General features: G+C 42.1%; 1 protein-coding gene across 1 annotated transcript; it reads left to right on the top strand.

Annotated features, from left to right (window-relative positions):
• The first annotated feature begins 6,122 nt into the window (after nucleotides 1-6,122).
• LOC138799965 (transient receptor potential cation channel subfamily V member 6-like) lies at nucleotides 6,123-22,377 on the top strand. Its single transcript, XM_069981769.1, has 15 exons — nucleotides 6,123-6,190; nucleotides 7,752-7,849; nucleotides 9,074-9,196; nucleotides 10,543-10,680; nucleotides 12,152-12,250; nucleotides 12,869-13,041; nucleotides 13,422-13,568; nucleotides 15,562-15,774; nucleotides 17,267-17,353; nucleotides 17,738-17,814; nucleotides 18,506-18,671; nucleotides 19,311-19,377; nucleotides 19,483-19,751; nucleotides 21,078-21,184; nucleotides 21,939-22,377. The coding sequence occupies exons 1-15, from the start codon at nucleotides 6,123-6,125 to the stop codon at nucleotides 22,375-22,377; spliced, it is 2,271 nt and encodes a 756-aa protein (XP_069837870.1).
• The last annotated feature ends 1,173 nt before the right edge of the window (nucleotides 22,378-23,550 follow it).

Consider the following 23,550-nt stretch of genomic DNA (forward strand, 5'->3'; position numbering starts at 1 on the left):
CGCATTCCACTGAAAGAATTGGCATGTCAATTCTTTAGGCGTATAGAGGAATCGGGCCACCCATAGAAAGGCGCGCGGCCGTGAGCGCGCACTAGTAATGGAATCCGCCAGAATTTATCCATGCGGATTCCATAGTGTGAACCCACCCTAACAGGAGAAGCCTGATGAAACATTGGGACGTTCTCTACAGATGTTCAACGCATCACTAAAGAAAACAAGTAGGCCTGTGCTTCCTTCACCAACGTCTGTGTCTGGAGTTTCAGGGTGTGGAGATGTTGCTTTGACCAAGGCACTTTTGACTTTTATTGTAAAGTTTGGCAACCAGTTAGGTGAGGGGAAAGATTAGGATTCAGGACGATGATGATGAACATAGAATGCCATGGAGTGGTAGGTAGAAGGCTCCTGAGAAGGACCATAAAAAGAAGTTATGAGCTGAGCCAAACTAAGAAGAACAGGTCAAGTGAGGTCCTGTCATTGTGGGAGAGACTTGATGGGGCCCCCTTTTGGCATACTCTCTGTGCCCCTTGTAACTACGTCTCTGGGGCTTGGTAACCAGCTTTTCTAGGAGAACAGGTTAGAAGATGTGGACCTCAAAGAAGGTGAACGTAAAAGAAGGGAAAGAGGGGGAATGACCTGGAAAGTTCAATGCAGGGAAAAGAGCCTGCCAAGTCCTCCACCCCGCCTCGTCTTATGTCTGGAAGGTGTAGGAGGAGTATAAACAATTAGAGGATGGAACAGTGAAGAAAGTCAAGTTTCTATGAAAGCCAGCATGAGGCCATACACCTTCAATTAGTGCTGATCATTCATCTGAAAGCTATCGGCCACGGCCAATGTTCATGTATAAGGGGAGATCGTGGCAGATAGCTTTCAGATGAATGGTAATAGAGGTAAGCTACTGCCAAACTGGTCTGATGGTGGCTTATCTCTCTGAGAACCAAGGGGCCATGCAGATAAGTACAGATGGTGTTGGGGACATACAGTATATGAAGTTCCCATACAGTTTAGACAATCAGATGGTCCAAGTTGCAGGGTATAGGATGTAGGGGGAGTTTGATGCACACTAAGGCTGGGTTCACACTACGTATATTTAAGGCTGTATTTTTGAGGCTGTATACCAACCAAAACAAGGAGTGGATTGAAAACACAGAAAGGCTCTGTTCACATAATGTTGTAATTGAGTGGATGGCCGTCATTTAATGGCAAATATTTGCTCTTATTTTAAAACAACGGCTGTTATATTGAAATAATGGCCGTTATTTACCGTTGTATGGCGGCCATCCACTCAATTTCAACATTGTGTGAACAGAGCCTTTCTGTGTTTTCAATCCACTCCTGGTTTTGGTTGCTATGAGGACCTGACTTGAGGACCAAATACTGCCTGAAATGTACGTAGTGTGAACATAGCCTAAACAAGTGATCCAGTGAAAGGAGGAAGAAGACAACATACTGGTCAGATTTGTTGGGTTTCTTCATAAGGCAGGTAACAAGTTGAAGTGTGCAGCGGAATTGACCAGGATTAGGAGAGATATGCCCTGCAGGGAGGGAGAGGAGACAGGGGACGGTTCAGTGATTTATGAGAGTGACTTTTGTGCTGCAAGATGGACTGAGATGGTTTAGGGTGATTCAAGAACTGGACTAGACTAGATCTCTGGGGATGGGACACTGATCCAAGATTAATTCTGACTGGAGTCGACTAGTGCCGGGAAACTTTATAAACTTATGCCTCCCCTAGATTTAGTACAGACAAATAGAGAGACAAAGAACCAAGGTAATCACAATCGTACCTGTCTTTTTGACAAGTTTAACTGCAATGAAACATTGACCATATAACAATTCTGTATCGTCACGTCTGCCTCCCCATGCAAAAAGAGATTTTCAAGGAGTATTTCAAAAAGTTATTGATAGGCTATCCACCATATTGGTTATCAATAGTTGCATAGTGTAGTGGCAGGGCCGGTGGAGTTACTGCAGCTTCTGCTCTTGTTCACATCACTAGGAACTAATCCTGTAGTATTGCGGCACCGGTGCTACTAATTCCCATTCTCTTGAAAAAACGCTTTAGTTTAGAGCCGAGCTTAGATCTAGGAATGATTTTGTTTGGCTATTGATGCTACTATTATCGGCAGTGCCACGTGATCGGCACTACAGCCACATTTTCACATAGTTTGCACATAGCCTTTAACCACCCTAAGGGCCCTATTCCATGGGACAATTATCGTTCAAAAAATCGTTAGATCGTTCGGATTCTAACGATAATTGTTTTGTATAATAGCAGGCAACGAATAAACGACCAACGAGAAATCGTTGATCGTTTAATAGGATCTGGACCTATTTTTATCGTTTGATTGTTCGCACATCGCTCGGGGGGAATAAGAAGCCATAGCTGAAATGTACGCAATAGCGGCATCTAAACCACAGCAAGAACGATCATAAATAACAATCATCGTTCCGTGTAATTGGGTGAACGATTTCGGGTTGTTTGCCTTAGCGGTTGTTTAACATCGTTAATCGTTAGTCGTCAAAAAATCGCTTGTTATAATAGTACCCTAAGGGTATGTTCTCCCGCGAAAAGGAAGGGGTCGGCCGTGATTGTCCATCACGGCTGACAACTATCTTCCCTGACATCATCTGTTACTGGACAGTCGGTAGAGCCCCATACACTTGGATTAACGACCAAAAGAGCCCAAGTGACCGGCTCAGCAGACTAAGGGCCTGATTCCACGGGACGATTATCGTTCGCATAATCGTTAATGATAAACGATCCAAACGATCTCTATTGCGAAAGACCTGAAATCGTTCACCCATTTAAATGGAACAATAATCGTTACTTATGATCGCTCTTGTGGTCGTCTTGTCGTCGCTATTGCGTTCGTCACTACTGCGAATGACCCAATGAAGTCTTATTCAATGTGAACGATTTGCGAACGAGCAACGATAAAAATAGGTCCAGGTCTTATTAAGCGATCAAATATTTCTCGTTCGGCGTTAATCGTTAACTGCTATTCAAACAAACGATTATTGTTTAGATTCGAACGATTTAACGATAATCTGAACGCTAATCGTCCCGTGGAATAGGGCCCAAAAATGTAAGGTGTACGAAGGACCTTAGGATATTGTTATATAGTAGCTGTTCCGTACAGTACTGTGCTAGGGGGTTGCATTAGGTAATGAATGTATTTTATCTAGTAAGGCTGGTATTACACGGAGCGATTATCGTTCGAAAAATCGTTAAATCATTCGGATTTGAACGATAATCGTTTCATGTAATAGCAGGCAACGATTAAACGGCCAACGAGAAATCGTTGGTCGTTTAATAGGATCCGGACCTATTTTTATCGTTTGATCGTTCGCACATTGTTCGGTGGAATAAGAATTCGCAGCTGAAATGTACGCAATACCGACGACTAAACGACCGCAAGAACGATCATAAATAACGATCATCGTTCCATGTAATTGGGCGAACGATTTCGGATCGTTTGCCTTAGCTGTAGTTTAAGATCGTTTATCTTTAATCGTCGAAAAATGGCTTGTGTAATAGTACCCTAACATGAGGTGAAAACAAACAGAATAATGAAAGGTGACAGAAAGACAATACGGGGATCAGAGTAGAACAATAGGAAACTTCTAGCAACATTGTTCTTCTGGCAGATAAGCTGCCCCTCTCCCCATTGAGAACACAGACACATACAATCAATTGTATTTACATACGGGGGAGGGGGGTTCGGGAAGGACAGTTCTCGTCTGATCACCTAATTAAGGTGACGACCTCTATCACTGCTGTCCGAGCTATTGAACTCTTCTGGACTGTCACTCGATAAATCAAGCTTGACCAGTTTGTGTCTTCCAGGAACTGAAGCTCTGAAGGGTTAATGCAGACAGGTCTCTAATTGCTGCTGACATCTCAGGTGATAATAGGCGAGGGGGAAGCCCTTAACCCCTGCTCAGCTAGTTGTGTGTGTAAAGTATCTGTGCTCCCACGTAACCTGCCCAGCAAGTTTCACTATGCTCCATTGGTTAGAAGCTCTTCAAGGAAAAGAAGAATCTGACCAAAAGTCAGAACCCAGGACCAAGGACGGTTGGACGCACGAAGACTAATCCCAAAAAACACAGGTCCAGGAGGGATTCTAGATGGGAAAATATCGCCAGTAAATTACAAGATACGGGAACAGGTGAGTCACCCACTCCCCTCCATTACTTGTGTTTGATTCCGATGTATCAGACGCCTCCAACCTGCAGCTGCTGCATGGTGACGATTCCCAACATGCTGGACGTTGAGGTGTCAGAAGAGCTGCAGAGCACATTGCAGAATACACGTATACATGAGTCATATGCAAATGAGATTTAAGACGTTAAACCTGGAAATTAAATTTGCATTTCAAATGGATTGGAAAACTTGACGCATCCATGTTATCTTATTTTATGTTTTGAACTATCTTTTTTTATTTCCTTGCCTTCTTTTTTAAATCCATATTTAAATTTACAAACTCCACCTTTAGAGCCATGTACTATTGTATATCTAGTGAGTGGTAATAGTCATATAATTTGCTCATATATATTATAAATCTATATTATCAGGAACCTCTAGGAACATAAATGGGTCACATGCTTTTCTTTGTATTTTCTTGCCAGGCATACTAGAGAATTTTTTAGTGTTGTTTTACCTTTTTTGGACTCTTTTACGTTCTTCTAATTCAGATTTTCTTTTACGTCTAATTTATTATAGGGTAGTATTTAAAAAAAAAAGATTAGAATTCGTAAAGCAGAGAGTGTAATTGTGCTTCCATACACTACAAGAAAAACATGCGGCCCATTTATGTTCCACAAGGTTCTCGATAAAGGTTCTTTATAGGTTCTATTGGCCGCAGTCTCATTTGTCTGACAGCTATCAATCCCGATTCCCCCCATACACATGCGCAATCTTAGGCATGCTTGAGTTCTCAATGGGGAAAGTTGGTGCCAAACTCCTCTGGTGGCACCTCATGTCCCTGAGAACAATAATGTGAAATCAACATGGAATGTAAATCGGCCATTGAGGCACATAGATAGTTGCCCATTCCTGAGACCCCCACCGATAAGGAGACTGTGGTAGGTAGTCTCGTTTTCTTGTTCATCGGCTAATTTCTTGCCCTTTAACATAGGAAGATCATCAAGAACTAATGTTCCTAGGAGCACTCAATTGACCGATAATTGACCCATGTAAAATGGCCTTTTGTCCTTCGATCGAGCTAAAAGCCAAAGAGACTGCTAAAACAAGGAAGAAATAAATGGAGAATGTTTTTATGGAAAATATACTGATGGGAAAGTTAATAAAGTCACCTATCCCTCTCCATACTTCCTATTAAGACATATGGACATTATCCTTATTATAATGGAGAGTAGCCTCCATCGTAGCAGACTTATGCTATCATTACATTACCCAGACACCTATTCAACCCCACGTACAATCACCTGTTTCCTGGAGGGGCTTGGACTGGTCACTTTCAGAGTTGGCTGCCTTTGAGAAGATGACCCTTTTTATGAGCTCATTCCCTGCTAATAGTGGTACGTTTTGGTTGGCTGGCAATTGTTAGACTCTCTAGCTGGCACGGCCAATGGTTGACACTGTTTATGGGGCAGACTGGCTGGTATTCAGGTGTCCAATGTTGGGATAAAGGTTAATTGACACTGTAATAATACAATGAAAACTCTTTGAGAAGACCATCTCCTTCTCCAGACCAGACTTCATGTTACACGTCTTCAGGCCCCCATACGTTATGCATTTTTCTTCTAGAACACTCCCACCTTTTAATGCAATATTGAGAGGTCATTTAAAGGTGGTTAGTCTATATTACACATATTTTGTTACTTACTTAGAATACTAACATACTATGTACATTGTAACCTCACAGCTGTCTTCATAGGATCGATATCTTCTGACGAGGGGATGGTTTTGGCTGGCTGAGACAGTGCCTGCCACTCATGACTTCTGCCGAGAAAGCCGCATTGAACACAGTAAACAGCAAATTATTCATCCAGGATGAAGGATGAGAGCTGAGCCTGTCTATAAACTGCGAGCTCCTAAGAGACGATGTTATTGCCTGTGAACTAACCTACGAGACAGTATTATAAGACCCTACGCCAAGATGAAGCTGTGGGGGAATCGGAAACCTGTGGAAAACATTTGTGAAATCAACTTACAGCAGCAGAAAAGGTAAGAGAGTGATTTATAATGAGTGCTTTATAATGCTATGGTATATCAATGCTTACTGAGGCATCTAAGTGGTTAAACAGGAGAAGGTGTCCCTCCCTCTCACTTTATCATTGCTCCACAACATGGAGAGTTTATATGGCAGCCACAGACTTACTGAACACCCCAGGTCTGCCTTCTTTGTATCCCTATTAGATCCCGCCATTGCCTTATAGGATGCCGTTCAGTAGTAACCTGAACGGTATAATACACTGCAATACAAAGGTATTGCGGTAAACTAGACAAGAGATCAAATGATTACAAAGTCACATAATGGGGGTAAAAACCCAACCTATAAAATGATCATATCATTTAAAAGTTGAATTCAATTGAAAAAATTTAATAAAATGTCATAAGGGACACTCAGGAGTCCTCCTTTATATTAGGTGGTCAGCTCACATACGGCTCAATGTACAAGCAGCTAAAAGAGTCATCTGCCCAATAAACAAACCGGAAATCAAGATCATTTCTGTACCTGTAACCTATGAGCCGCACTCTGACCTCACAGAAAATTATTGTAGAATAAATATTACTGAGATTATTTAAGGGTTTTTGCTGTCAAAATTATTACCTTACCATTATGCAGTTCTGAGCTGCTGCTTTCTGCTGAAGACACAAAAATCTGGGTGTGAGCTTTTCTCTCTGTCTCCCCCTCCTCCCTTCTGAGACAGCTGATGTAAACAAGTCCCTGGCAGGCTGTATCTGCAACTTTGTAGCTTCTTTGTAATGCTGGGAAGGTTATTCTGAGGTCAAGTTGCTGATGAACTCACTGGGGGAGATTTATCAAAGGGTGTAAAATTTAGACTGGTGCAAACTGCCCACAGCAACCAATCACAGCTCAGCTTTCCTTTCAGCACTGCCTAAAGCTGAGCTGTGATTGGTTGCTGTGGGTAGTTTGCACCAGTCTAAATTTTACACCCTTTGATAAATCTCCCCTACTGTGATCATCCCTCCCAGCATTACAAAGAAGCTACAGTTTTGCAGATAAAACCTGCCAGGGACTTGTTTACATCAGCTGTCTCAGAAGGAAGGGGGGAGGAGGGGGAGATGGTGGGAAAGGCTCACATACAGATTTTTGCGTTTTCAGCAGAACGCAGAAGCTCAGGACTGGGGGAAGGAGACTGAGTATGGAGTATGGAAGGAATTATTAGTCTTATCATGGGCAGCAACATATGAAAAGTTATGTTTGAGCGGAATATCCCTTTAAGCCATATCTGTCCCTGATGGAGGGTTCATAAGAGCATTGCTGTATATACATGCAGTAGAGACCAGTGAAAGTTAAAAAAAAAAAAAAAAAGTTTAAAAAAGCTAAAAATAACTTGGTCCTCCAGGCCTATAATTTCTGTTTCCTTATGGGACTATCTTTAGTAAAATTTTGTTATTTGAGAATACTGATTGAATTACATGGCAGCAAACATAGAGGAAGGGGAAACAAGATTCAGAAAAGCGGGTAAGGTGATGTGGTCGTCGGCGTCGCCTTTCATCTGCTGAGCGGAGGAATCACTATGGAATGTTTACTTTGCAGAATTCAGGAAATTCCCCTTTTGTATTGTGCACAAAGGAATCGGGTGAGATCCCTGAAGAAGCTTCTGTCCTGTAAAGCGATTAACCCACTACAAACAGGTAAGAGATCGGTGGGGTTTTAGAAAGCTGCTCAAATACTTTATACTAAAGTTGACTGACTGTTTGAGATGTTTATGGGGGTCTCCCGGCTTCAACAGTTGATGTTGGTGGAGACAGGGTTCAGACGTGATGGATTTTTATTGTTCTCGGAGGGATAAGTTGGCTCCATAGTTACCCAGCTGTATCTTATGTCTCCTCGAAGGGAATGTGCCATGCCAAACATTTATGAGGGTATAGGGAGGATGGGAGAGAGGACAGTTATTAAAAATGTATGCCACTTCTATGGCTTAATATATCCAATATGGCCTATACTCTACTTTGGGATCCTTGGCTATGGTGTTCCACTATTCTCTAGCGGCATCACTATAGGGGGTGCACAGGTAGCAGTTACACCATGGCCACTGGTACCTAAGTTGACCCGAGGCCTCTCAGCCACATTGGAAGACACCAGTATTGGGAATGGTACTTGGTAAATGGAGTTGAAGATTTGTCACAGATATCAAGTCCTAAGAACTACAAGTTAGTCCTCTAAAGGACTTTACAATATGGTGGCATGCAAAACAGTACAGAGCTACAGAGGCTTCTTATTCTACTTGCTGCAGATTCATATAGTTAGGTACACGACCAAACCAACCGAAACAGGACCACCCACCGGCTCATTCACGATAGCACTACAGCATGATGCAGACCCCTCCCACAGCATGTGAGCCGAGCGGCAATGTATATAGTGATGGTATGCATCACTGCTCACTCACCTTAGAGGTGTAGGAGGACGAGACCAATGAGCCTGGTACTCTACGGCAATAGCCCAACATCTAAGAGAAACAGAGGAGAGTCACCATGTTAACAGATTTCACCCTTTCCAATGCATAACAAATCTACACAATCCTCGACAAGATCTGCAGGTAAAAAAAATGTGCAGATTCTCTCTGGTTCCATCGATTTTTCTTCTAGACCACCACCAACGTGACTCTCTAACATGTCCGACTGATAGATCCTCTGAATCAGAATACCCCACTCAATGTCTTTGTGTATCTGTGTTTTTCCACCCTTCCCCGTTTGAAGGCTTATTCTGATATCAATGTATTCTCGTATAAACTTCTCCGCTGAACGTTTATCAGGAATATCAAGCTCTCGGCGTTTATAAAACCTGCTCTGTAACATTTTGATCTCTCCATAACTCTTACCACCGTTCATGTCTCACAATGATAAACTTCTTCTTAGGAGCGGTCGGGGAGACTGCGCTCCATCTGGCCGTGTTACATGATAATCTGGAGTCTGTGAAGGTCCTGCTGGAACATGCCCCCGAGCTGGTCAACATGCCCATGACCTCCGACATGTACCAAGGTGGGTAACAAGATATTGGTGAATTATTATCTTCTATTATTTACAAATTGCTCTCACTGTACAAAGTATTAGAAAAGGATAGACATGTTATTTTGTAGTTCCTCCTGGACAAACCCTTTAAAATAATTGGGGGGGGGGGAGGGTTTCATTATTTTGCACATTTACCTATCTATCTATGAGAGTGCAGAAGGGTTACAATGATTGTCTCTCATCCTGGAGGTTCCAATATGTCTATGTATTACAAAGATTTTGTGGGAAGTGTGTAATGCTTTATTTTTCCTGTGGTGGCGCTGCAGGGAAAAGGAACCTGGAGGGTCCTAGGAACAGGAGACCATGTACTCGGATTATCATCTGGGAACTCATGCTGTTCCAGACATAGAAAACATACTAATTTTTAATTGCTGAAAGGCTGGCGTGAGGGAGTAGTGAAGGAAGAATGCTAAAAAGAACTTAAAAAAAGTGGCATACCACTTTTTTTCAGCCTTGTGCAGCCCCTAAGCGCCATTGACCTCAATAGAAGCTTTAGGGCTGTCCCACCCCAAAGAAAGCCTTGTGGAAGAGCTTCCATCTTGTGTTCTTCTCAACATACTCCAAATGACAGACCCCGAAAACGCTTCTATCCTGTAGAAAGGGACTAACCAGTATCCAGTTGCTTCTACTTGTTTTTTTGTATGACGTTTGTGCTTATTATTCTTTATGTTTTCTAATTTTGAGTTGCCATTTCTGGAGCTCAGGGACCAATTACCAATTTTATGGTCTCGACATGCAAAGGTCATCCCAAGAACAATGTGTTGAGGGACCACTGTAGGTTCTTACTGGTGGAGATATGGAGCCACAAATGGAGTCCCATGCACCATGAGCTGTGGCTCCTATTGGACCATTCCCAACTACAAGGGCAACTTCAATGCACCGATATATTTGTCCCCTATTAACTAACCATGTGACTTGTGCTTTTGAATACCGGTTGCCTAGGCTACATAGGATGGAACAATTTGTTACCACTACTACATAATCCTGCAAGATAACCATCTCTCCATCAGACCTCATTAAAATAATTTCCATGTTCATGCAGTCACACCTTCCTCCCGGCTGCCTCATCGTAGACGCACCCCAGCTCACGTGGAGGGACATTTAGTTTGTGTTTTAGTTGTTTACCTGATCTTATACCTGTAGTATGAGAAGTAGATAACAAGATGGGAGAATCGGGAACGATCTGCCGATCACCAGCTGATCAGGTGGCGAGGGGGATAAATCTCTACTCTAAACTTAAAATTTTTGGTGAAGTATAAGGATGAATTATCGTTATATTAGTCTTCTCCTAAGTCAGTGTTTTTGCTCTTTGATAGGTCAGACAGCTTTACACATTGCTGTCATGCGTCAAAATGTGGCCATCGCTCAGGAACTGATTAAGAATAAAGCCAATGTGTACACAGCCCGGGCGGTGGGCACCTTCTTCCAACTTAAACCTAATTCCTTCTATTATGGTGAGTACATGTCCAATGACTTAACAAAACTCTTCTTCCATTTTGTGTTTTCAGCACCAGTGCAGGCCAATGGGTTACCATGACTACAGACTACAACAAAAAAACTTGTGTGGTCTGATGCTGTTGTCGAACCATGCATTTGTCCTCTTCCCACCATCCTGAAGTAAGGGACAAATAGAATAGAGTGTGATTACAGGATCAGACTACAAGGGGTTTGTTTGTAGTCTGTAGCCATGGAGACACATAGATCTGCATAGGTGATGCATACATAAACAAATTTCTTTTCTTTTTTTTAGGGTACATGTATAATATTTTGTCATTTATACCAAAACTTTTCTGGCATTATTTGTTTGTGTAGTTTTTATTGTAATATATGCACAATAACATTGTTTTATAGTCAATAAAAATAATAATTATGTATTTATGTATTTTTATTAATTTAAAAAACATTTTTAAAAATGTATTTATATTTTTATTATTTTAGATTATTATTTATTTATTTTTTAATTATAAATTATTAATATATTCCTGTATTAACCTCTGTGTCACTATGACTTAGTAGGAGCTAACAGCAGGGCTGAACGCACAGCCCTGGGTGGGGAACTTTCTAGGTCTTGAGTTCATGAAGGTAAATAACTTGTGGCACCCACGTATCCTCCAAAATGCTAGTACTTTATTTGTGCTTCATTTACTGGGGTTGCTTATCCACCAACACCAATACAGAGAGCTGACTTAAGAACCTACTTGAACTTGTTAGGTCCCCAGGCCTGACTTCAGGGCTTAAAACCAAACTTTAAGTGATCCTTCTGTGCAATTTTTATTAAGCTTTTTAACCATGTTGGTTGTGTCATATACATAACAGCTTATCTTTGACAGATATCCCCCATAAATTAGATTTTTTTAAAGGGGTACTCCGTTAAAAAAAAATCTTTCAAATCAACTGCTTTCAAAAAGATTTAAAGATTTGTCATTTAATTCTATTTAAAAACATCATGCCTTCCCATACTTCCCATCAACTGCTGTATGTCCTGCAGGAAGTGGTGTATTCTCTCCAATCTGACACAGTGCTCTCTGCTGCCACGTCTGTCCATGTCAGGAACTGTCCAGTAGAGGTTTTCTATGGGGATTTGCTACTGCTCTGGACAGTTCCTGACATGGACAGAGGTGGCAGCAGAGAGCACTGTGTCAGACTGGAGAGAATGCGCAACGTCCTGCAGGACATACAGCAGCTTATAAGGACTGAGCTCTCTTTTTTTTTTTTTTTTTTTTAGAAGTAATTTACAAATCTATAGAACGTTCTAAATCCAGTTGATTGGAAAGATTTTTTTGCCAGAGTACCCCTTTAATAAAATGGATTAGCCAATGAATATCATAGACCAGGAGTAGCTTGCATCTTCGTTTTGGCATATAAAGGTAAGCAATTACAATAGGACTCGGTATATGGAGTAAGATCTGGCTTTTCTCATTACAGGAGAGCATATTCTTTCCTTTGCCGCATGCGTGGGTAATGCCGAGCTGGTGCGGCTATTACTGCTACATGGAGCAGACGCTCAAGCGCAAGATTCCCATGGTGAGAAATCCAATGTATTTCCTATTTCTTTTAAACCACATGAATATACAAGCTCATATATGTTATAGAGTAGGTTGATGGGTCTAACCAATATTCACTATGATTTAAAGGGGTACTCCAGAAAAATGTTTTGTCTATAATTAAATGGTGTCAGAAAGTTATACAGATTTGTAAAGTACTTATATTTTAATAACTCAAGTCTTCCAGTACTTATCAGCTGCTGTATGTCCTGCATGAAGTGGTGTATTCTCTCCAGTATGACACAGTGCTCTCTGCTGCCACCTCTGTCCATGTCAGGAACTGTCCAGAGCAGGAGAGGTTTTCTATGGGGATTTGTTACTGCTCTGGACAGTTCCTGACATGGACAGAGGTGGCAGCAGAGAGCACTGTGTGAGACTGCACTTCCTGCAGGATATACAGCAACTGGTAAGTACTGAAAGATTGGATAGTTTTAAATAGAAGTTATTTACAAATCAATATAACGTTTTGACACCAGTTTTTCCCCACTGGAGTACCCCTTTAACACTATGATCTGAACTCTCTGAATGGGGCTCGGTTCTTTGTACCATGACAGTTATTAGGTTAGTATCATTTCCTCTTATCATTCTTTCCCTCCAGGAAATACCATTCTCCACATCCTGACACTACAGCCCAACAAGATGTCCGCCTGCCAGATGTATGACCTCATATTCAGCTACCACAAGGAAAAGTATGGTCCGGGGCTCGAGGAGATACACAACAACGATGGCCTTACCCCGTTAAAAATTGCAGCTCTGGAAGGTAACACTGTGGTATGTATACATAAGAAACTATCACATCTGTATCACATCTATCACATCTATACTAGTATTGTAAGCTGCTTCTAAATACCCTCTTATCCATAGAGAGTGTGAAAAAATAGGATCCATTACTGGAAAAGTACATGCGTTAGTGGTTATAAATCCACACTCTATAGATAAAAGTGTACGTTGTTCCGGACGTGGTGGAGTCCAATAAGCGTGGATTGGTCACATTTATGGGAAAGTTCTAAATACCATATACCTTACTATACCTTGCTAGATCGCCATTAGGAGACCATCGGCAATAGGATGTGCCGTATACAAATCCCATTCACTCTAAATTCTACTTTTTACACAATACTCAATATTTTCATGGTTCTCGATTTTCCCAGATGTTCCAGCACTTAGTCCAGAAGAGACGACAACTACAGTGGACATTTGGGCCCATTAGCTGCTATCTCTATGACCTTACCGAGATCGACTCATGGGATGATCCCCAGTCTGTACTGGATTTGGTGGTTTCTGGGAAGAAAAGGGAGGTGTGTATGTGATAGAATCTAGAAGTAGCCAACAAGCTGTATTATGGGGTAATACTATCTCTAATTGGTTTTCACTCTTAAAGGAGAAGTTCAGTGATGTCTAAAAGCCATCAATCTGCAGGGGGAGGAAAGAAAATGATTACAAGTAAAAACATACCTCTACCCGTGCCAGCGGTGAGCGGCTGGAGTGGCTGCGGGACCCCCACCAAAAGTCATTTTCCTCTTAGTGGTGATGGCCTCACGGGGAAAGTACCTGTCCCGGCTGATGGACTGGCTGCTCATCCAGTCAGTGACTGGAGCTTTGTCCCGCCCCAGTCACCTACTGGCTGAGCGGCCAGTCCTTCAGCTGGGTCATCAAGTGGACACCCTGAAGATCCTGGAGCCCAGCGGGGGGTCCCGTGACTGCTCCCACCGCTCACAGCATGCATGGGGACTTCGCCCTTCGTTGGTCACAATCTTAAGTGGTAATGTGTCTTCATAGGTAGGAATTGGGACCTTAAAGTCTATTGTATGGTACCTGCGAAAAATGTACACAGTAGTTCTCTTCCAAAAGTGCAATTTGGTGCCACCCATTGGAAATAGAGTTCTTAAAGAGCCTTGAAACATCACATGACACAACACATGAGGATAGTCAACCAAGCTAGTATCTGCTCAAAATAAGAAGGCAGTAGTTTTGGGGTTCTTCATCCTCGACAGTACAGAGCAGGGAACTGACTAGATTGGTAACAGTCCAAAAGCTTCATTCTTGAAGAAATTTTTTTGTTTTCCATAGTAATTGTCACCACTTTTACTGCAGGTCAGATTAAAGCTGACCGTACACATGTAGGCCAAACCTACCAACTATCTGAGGTGTCGGGGGGCCTCCTCACTATACATAGACAAATGATGCTGGGGGATAGAATGATTGGGCAGTCGGATGTCAACTTACCCCATTTCGTTTTCAGGAGAAACGGGCTGCCAGCAGGTTTCTCTGACAGTGGCTAAGCCCTTCTCCTCATCGAAAAAAACACATGTATGAAAGAATCAGGAGAGACATCTGTTGGCCAAAAAAGTGTTCTATAGACATTGTTTTAAAGCGAATATACCATCAGGTACTTTGCTTTCAGATTTTTACATTAATCGACTGATGTTGGAGCGGGGATGCCGACGCAGAGGTCCTTTTTTGAACCGCTGCCGAGTTCCCGTGAATGGCGCCGGTATATTCCCAGGCACCGTCCTGGCCTGAGGCGCTTGGGGATGGGGGGCCTGCCTCCAGTGCTTCAAGCCAGGCTGAACTGGCTTGGGAATACACTGGCGCTGTAAGCGGAAACCGAGACACAGTTCTAAAAAGAACCGCGGCATCGGTATTCCCGGCTGGCGCCAGTCTATTAATATAAAACACTTAAAGCGATGTACCTGATGGTACTTTTGCTTTAATGTGTTTACCCAGCTTAAAGATGGCTCCATACTGGAGGTGGTTGAAATAGAGGCCTTGTCCTGGATGCAAGTGTAATTGTAGGTTGGCCTCCAAAGGTTTGATGAGAAGTTTAGGAAGAGATTGTCTAATAGGACATAACATAGACCAGCGTAGTGTAAAAATTATGTAAAATTTGAGATTACAAAGGACTTTGAATGAAAAAATCTATTTTACAGTTTAAGGCTATGTTCACACGTTGTATGACACCAGCCGTTCGTCACGGAACGGCCAGTGTCAGATAAGATCATCAAAAATCTTAAAAGCTCTAATTTTCCTATTGATTTTTTAAAGAGTTTTCAGAAACACACATTTTAATTTTGGGTTATAGCTTATGTAGTAGCATAGAAAAAAAATATGTCCAAAAACATAGTGAAAAAAAGAACCTAATGCCAAAACAGGCTAAAAAATAGAACTTTCTTTTTTAAAACAACAATTTTTTGAGACTCAAAACAAATTAAAGAAAGTAAAGCCCCAATGCATAATATTGATTAGATGGAGTAGTTAATTTTATTAATAAAAATCTCCATTTCTTTCCAGGCACGGAGGATATTGGACTTGTCTCCCGTCAAGGAGCTGGTCAATAGAAAGTGGCAGAGGTTTGGCCGCCCATATTTCTGGACCTTGGGTTTTCTTTATATTGTATACATGATCATTGTGTCTCTAGTGTGTGCCAACCGACCTCTCAAACCAAGAACGGACAATGTTACGAATACCAGGGATATCACTATTATGGTGCAGAAGACTCTAAAAGTGAGAACCTTAAACTTTACTCAATAATTTCTTATATAAAATTAAACAAGTGCCAATCATGCGTACAGCTTTGTATTGATTATAAGATTACAGGCATTTGCGTTCGTTTTCTGACTCCGTCTTGAGGTCACAATCCTGATTCCATGCACATGGTAGAGCCTCGTGACTTTACGAAGTGTGCACATTTTGACAGACTCGTCGGTGATTGACACGTTTACTGTAGGCAACGAAAGTACAAAAGAGTGATCATGGCGTGGGCTTGGAGGAATGTTTCAAGTGACAACAACTTTTGATGTGTTCTTAAAACAGGCACTGTCTGTACTCCTGTTGCTTATAATAACCAATGCGGGTCCTCCATTACGTGCCGGTTTCACCTACTTGTTGCTTATTGGAAACAATTTGTGCTTATTGTTATAGATGTTTCTGCCTAAATATCATAAGTCATTGATAAGTGACATTTGAAGTTGTCCTCAAGTTGTCCTCCTTGGGCACATTATCAGGCCACTTTTTCTATCAATTTCCAGCAATCAATTTGACCAAAGACTTCTGAGTTCTGTTTTTTTGTTTTGTTTTGTTTTGTTTTTTTTCCTGGGGGAGGGGTATTTTTCTATTTTTGTTTTCTAAAGTGACAGACCATGGTGAAAGGTTAGAACCAAGAGGGGCTTTTCATCCAGGCTTACACTCAAAAATTCTTACCACTCCCAGTGCCTGTGCCAGGCCACATCACGGACCTTCCGGACCCCGACGTCTGTCATCTTCTCCTTGGTTCTGGGTACGTCACAACCCGGGTTTGATGTCACAGACGGGTGGGATTTAGCCTGCTCAGCCAATCAATGATTGCAGTAGTGTCCCACCCTGTCAGCCGGGTCTTGACGTAGCCAGAGGGGAGCTCAGAAGACAGCTGACAGGGTCCAGGATGGAGTTACGGTTCTGCGTGGGCAGTGGAAAAAGAAACTATAACTTCTTTTTTATGTTCCCCCGTCCCCGGCCCGAAATACGTTTTTTGCAACCCCCTACCACTCCGACCCCCTCACCAGACTTCTCCTTTAAAAATCCTGTCTGCCCGTATGGCCAATATATTTTTTCACACCTAAGATTTCTTTCTAGTGCTTCTTAGCTGATACAAGAGTATCAAATGCCCTTCTCCGGCTGAAACCGGAGGCCTGGTGATCCCACCGGGTACCGGCCATAACTAGCGAATGGGTGGGGGGGGAAGCTAAAGAAAAACATGGATGATGACAGCTGAAGGCTTGAAAGCACAGGTGATCTTTAAGGCCAGCAGGCCATTGTGTCCCTTTTCTCCCTGTTCTTAAAAAAAGGAAAACAGAGAGTAGTCAAACGTGGAACCTAACAGCACTGCCATTGTGCCCAAATACAGAGAAAAAAATACAAAAAAAAAAAAAACCTTACCCGGTATTGTCTAAGTAATGCAACTGCTTAAATTTATAGTTAATATAGTTAATATAGTTAATTTCTATCTTTTTCCTTCCAGGAAGCGTATGCCACCTCTGGAGATTACCTACGTCTGGCAGGAGAAATTATTAGTGTCGTAGGAGCCATCCTTATCCTATTACTAAAGGTAAGGGCTGGAGCAGTAACCAAACTAGTTCATGAATAGAGACAAACATAACTCGCGCATGACTCTGAACCTGGAAGTCACATGGAAGTTGGATGCAGCCCTAGGGAGTCCTGAAAAACATGGCTAAAGCCATAAGCCATAGGTTGTAGCCATGTTTTTTTTAGGCAGGCTTAGGGCTGCATCCAACTTGTTCAGCCATTGGTATTCAAATGCAGAGACTTCCAGGTTCAGACTGACTCAAGCATGCTCGAATTACACTCATCTCTATTTATCACTTTAATGTGCAACCACATGATGATTTCCACCCCACATGACTGTTACACCCATATATGTTGCTATTTATCCAACACCATGTAGCTAACAGCGTCCAAAATGTTTCTGTAGATTCCTGACCTGTTCAAGATACGTGAAGCAAGATTTCTGACCCAAGCTGTACAAGGAGGGCCATTCACCCTTATTATGTAAGATTTTCAGAATTGTATTGACAAAATCATACATTATATCATAGCAAAATGACCTTTCACTTAATTTTATAGATGTTAAATTATGACTGGAAAATTTTACAATGGGATTTACCAGGTTTTTTTTCCATTGAGTTTAATGGATCTAATTTTTAAAGTCTGTTTTTTGAGCCATAAACTACCCATTTTGGGGGATCTCCAACCCATTTGACCATCTATTTCCAATAAAAGTATTATAGATCCTTCAATGATTGCAGCCACCTCCCCAGTTAGGCTAGGGTTACACGGCAATTTCTGGTCATTCAACTAGGTATGATCATGTAGCCCTCCCTGGTCATGTTTCTCGGCTTCTTCTTGTAGTGAATGGGGTCACATTGCAAACCACAATTGTGACCCTGCAGTTAAAAGAAATCTATCCAGGCAGCAGAACAGGCGGCATGATATGGTGGTTCTTGTGGGTCATGTGACTGGGAATTGCCATGTAGCCCTTGCCTTACATTCAATATGGTCACTTCAGGATAGAGAATTGGGGTCAGGGCACCTAATTTTCATGTTAGTTTGAGATTTTTTTTTAGATATGCCATAATTATGAGTAGTAATAAACAAGCAGACTGTATGACTGCCATTTAGACTTTAACACTTATTGATTTAATTATTTAAGATTTACCTAATATATTTTATGGCCCTATAGCATCTCGTACCCATGTCTGGTTCTGGTGACGTTAATCCTAAGACTAACTGACACCGATGGAGAGGTCATCCCAATGTCTATACTGCTGGTGCTGGGCTGGTGCTACGTCATGTATTTTGCCCGTGGATTCCAGATGCTTGGACCATTTACCATTATGATTCATAAGGTAGGCAAATGTAGATCAGTCACCTTGATATCAACACTACTTGTCAAAGAAAAAGCTAAGGGCACTCATCATTTTTGGTACAACTTCTTTATTCTTGGTGACTATCCGATATTGAGGTGCACGTGCACCAATGTAGCAACGTTGAAGTCCCACTGTATAGTAGATCTCTTCTACTATAGACTGTGTTGTGTTGTGAACATCTTGATATCAATACACTTAGTAATCCTAAGATCTTTTAAAGGTGTCTTGTCTTACAAGTCATAATTCTGTCACATTTTAAGGCCAGGTTCATACCACTTTTGTGCCTCCAGACACAGATGCGTCACCAGAATCTTAAAATCGTCTACTAACGCATCTATGCTCAGTTCAGCTTGGGCCCTATCCATTATAGTACGAGTTTTGCATTACTGCTACAAATTACGCTTTTTAGTCCAAGCCAAAACTCGAATAGGCTCAGAAAGTGGCTATTGAAGCTATTGAAATGGACACAACCATGGATACATCGGCAGCCAATTTTCAAATTCTAAGCAATGTATCTGAGTTACAAAATATAGTAGCCTAGGTCTGCAAACTGGCCAGTGAATACCCAATAATAAAGTGTATTAGAATAACAATACAATACATTCTTCGTTCTTCTAGATGATATTTGGGGACCTACTGCGTTTCTGCTGGCTGATGGTTGTGGTCATCTTTGGATACACGACTGGTAAGTAGAATTCACTGACGTCTTTCACAATTATGGTTCATACCCTAAAAAGCATTTCCTATAGGAGTTGTATGAATAACATTCATTCTGTATTCCTCCATCCAGCCTTCTACATCATATTCCAATCCGAGGACTCCAACCAGCTCGGTCACTTCTATGGCTACCCTATGGCGCTCTTCAGCACATTTGAACTCTTCCTCAATGTCATCAACTCTCCAACAAACTATGATGTCGACCTCCCCTATATATTCCATGTCATCTATTTCAGCTTCACCATTATTGCCAATCTCCTCATGTTAAATCTCTTGATCGCCATGATGGGGGATACTCACTGGAGGGTGGCACAGGACAGAGATGAGCTATGGAGAGCTCAGGTACAGTAGCTACAAAATGTCTACAAAAGATCCTTCTTCTCCCTGACAATCTCATGTACGGTAAATGGTTGGCTGTAGGTTCGGCTCATGTTTGTCCATTGTGTATGGCCACCAAAATTTCTCAAAAAACAAGGCATTTGTAAGTGATCAAGAAGGTCGAAAACTCAAGTAAAAGTGACTAGTATTCATAGTGACAGAACAGAACAATGTACCTTATACCAATATACCACTTGTCATTTATCAACATATTTCCTTTTACTAGTATAGTTATGTGTATACTGTGCACATACTGTACTGTGTATAATGGTCCGGTGGAATAGGACCCTTATCAGAGATGGCCCAGCCTGAATGGCCATCTATGCCAGGTGTCCTCGCCCCTCATGAGTACTTATCAACTTTCTAGCTGACCAATTGATGAGGGACTTAAGAGAAAATGTTTCTCCTTAAAGGACAACTCCCACAAAAATTTTTTTTTGCTCATTTAACACACATTACAAAGTTATATAACTTTGTAATGTGGTTAAATACCCGGCCTGGCCCCCTTCCCCCACTTTCGGACCCCCGACCCCCCACCCCGGAAGTTAAGGAATTTATACATTACCTATTACGATCGTCACGGTCCTCTTCTCCGGGGCGGCATCTGGTGACGACGACGTCAGAGCCGAGGGGCGGTCCGGGTCTTCTTCCTCCTCGGCGTCTTCATGCAAAGTGAATGGGGATGAAAAGGCTGCTGGTGCACATGCGCACCAGCAGCCTTTTCATTGGCTGGAGCGCATCACATGGCTTCCAGCTTGCTCAGCCCTGATTGGCTGAGCTTGCTGGAAGCCATGTGATGCGCTCCAGCCAATGAAAAGGCTGCCGGTGCGCAAGCGCACTGGCAGCTTTTTCCATCCCCTGGACCCGGAAGTTGGAGACATCGCTGGATGGCGGAAGGCGGCGACGGAGAGGCGGACGGCGGGCGAATCGAGTGGCGATCGTCACCGGAGAGATGGTGAGTATGGTGTCTGTGTGTGTCTGTGTTTTTTTTTTTTTGGGGGTCCCGCGGGAGTTGTCCTTTAAGGAAACTGACATCTGGAGTTTTAGCCATACAATGCCTTATGGGATATAATTATGCAAATTAGCACAGTAACTGCTAATGTCTTGTAGTTAGTTTTTAGTAATGAGAACTTCTTTTTTAACAAGCAGCATGATGACGAATGACAGGGGAGCATTTAGGACAAACGTCGCTAGTTATACCATGGTGATAAACTCATGATCGGTCTTGTAGGACGAGCTGTATAGTTTGGGGATATTATTTCATCACCCGCCTTTCCTCTGTTACCTCAGGTTGCTGCTACCACTGTTATGTTAGAAAGGAAGCTCCCGCGATGTCTCTGGCCTCGAACCGGCGTTTGTGGCACTGAGTACGGCTTGGGAGACCATTGGTACCTCCGGTGAGTTTGAGCCAAACCTATTTTATGAACCCCAGCTGTGACAGTACAAAATACTTTACCATATGGAAAATTGTGACCATAGTAAAAGTCAGGTGAAAGTGATATTTGTATATCCATTCAAAGGACACGGCATGAACAATACTGCATAAGATGCTATGATATAAGAGATGTTGGTGTGTGTTGTCCAATAGAAAGTAAAGACAAACCATTGTATTTAAAGGGGTTATCCAGCGCTACAAAAACATGTCCAATTTCTTCTAAAGACAGCATCGCTCTTATCTCCAGTTTGGGTGGAGTTTGCCACTTAGTTCCATTGAAGTGAATGGAGCTTAATTGCAAACCACACCTGACCTGGAGACAAGAGCCGTGTTGTCTCTGGAAGCAAATTGCCATGTTTTTGGACAACCCCTTTAATAACAAAATGTATATTGCAGTAGCTCTATTAATACAGGGGTCCTTCAATAAGATCGGGCTACAATATTTTCGACATACAATGAATACAAGATAGGCCATCAATGTCGGATTGGTGAGGCACAGACACCAAGCACCACGCCGCCAAAAAAGTGGATCTGCTCTAGTACTCCACCACACCCCACCAGTCAGACATTGATGGTCTATCCCTTGGACAACCAATTTACAACCACATTTAATAATATTCAGCTCTGTAAAGGCGTACGTCTCTATGGGGATCAATCAGGAAATATACTAACCTGTTTGATCATTCTCTTAGAATTAACTTCTGGTTGTGTTACAGAGCGGTGGTGAGGAAGGACCTAAGTGAGCAGAAGATCCGCCGTTATGTTGAAGCATTCCAAGGACCTGAAGGGGAGCACCACGACTTCGTAAAGTCGCAAAAAAACTTTTCCTCAACCATAAAACCCAATCTTCCCATTGTAAAGATCACAGATGAAGCACGTGAGCCACCAGGGACTTCACAAAGTCAGTGTCGACCAACATATGAGGACATGACCTCCAAACCCAGTACACAGAAGACCTATCTAGAGCTACCAGAAGTTCATGTAGAACCACAGAGAACACAAGTTTTACGCCCCAATGATCAACCATCATTGGGGGTACGGAAAGCTAGCGGTCGTGGTTGGCAGATATTGAGATCAGTTCCAATACAAAAACTACAAGTACAAGTACACGCACAAGCTAGTAGTGATGATGAAGAAAAAATACACCATGTTTGAAGAAATAATCCCCCAATGGTGTAATATTCTGACACACTAGACCTAAAAATTTGCAATGGTCTCTTCGAGACACCAATGCAAAAATTTTTCCTTATGGAAAAACTTAACTCAAAGAGTTGAATTCTGGTCTTAATACAAAGACTTTTGTTGTAGTCAACTAATGGACATAAAAAAGACATTTAATGTGAATTCAGTGATAAAGGAATGGACATTTGCCCCAGAAGACAGTATTAAAACTATTTTTTGGACTATGACTGCCAAATCCTCGAGAAGCTGTGATATGATGAACGCACTGCCCCATTATCAAGTTGTACATCGCTACCTATGGACTACATTATACGACCTGTTGTAAACTGATGAAATAATCATGTTTGGCCTGTCTTCTTGCTGAATAGGAATGACAAAAATTCACTGCAACAAAAATTGCATTTTATTTTATATTAAACTAAATTTGCAAACGGCTAAATGTTCATAAGTGATGCTGTCGAGAGGGTCAGTTTGAAGGGTCTACTGATTTGTACTGTTTTTATGTTGTATCGTACTGTGATGCCATTGTAACTGCAATGTACCAAGAAAGACTGAGAGCAATTTAAAGGACTCACACACATAGATGAAAGCCTTCCAGAAGGAGGCAAGAAGCTTGTTCTGCTTTAGTGAGAGGAAGAAGGTAAGTTTAATATAGAGTGAGGAGTTGGAGGACAGCCTCTCTGCTGAGAAAAGTGTAGCCCAGCCTCTATTCATGTTAAAGCTGGGGGATGCAATGCCGCTAGACAGCACTCACTAGCGTCCTGCTATCACTATCGTCATCTTGGTACTGGTCCTGCCTGCGATGCTCACCACTTTGGGCTCATTCATAGCTGCTGCACTCTTCGCTGGCTCTGGATCTACTGGTGTTTACCAGCATCCCTGCAAGTCTCTGCTACTAGTTTCCAGCTGCTGCTACAATGCTGCCTCCATCCACCAGGGAATGCATATGGCCACAAATCTGGGATTTAAATGGCCAATGTGTTTTCACCTATTTCTGCCTCCACCAAGCCTATTCCATTTACTTAGAGTTGCTCCAACTGTTCCTCCTTGCCTGAGCGTTGTTGGATCCTTGTGTTCCTGAGCAAAGTTGCCCTGTTTGCTATTCCACTGCTATTCTGTGTATCTGTGTATCATGACTCGTGTCTA

The sequence above is a fragment of the Dendropsophus ebraccatus genome, chromosome 8, assembly GCF_027789765.1.
Source record: "Dendropsophus ebraccatus isolate aDenEbr1 chromosome 8, aDenEbr1.pat, whole genome shotgun sequence".
Classification (NCBI taxonomy): Eukaryota; Metazoa; Chordata; class Amphibia; order Anura; family Hylidae; genus Dendropsophus; species Dendropsophus ebraccatus.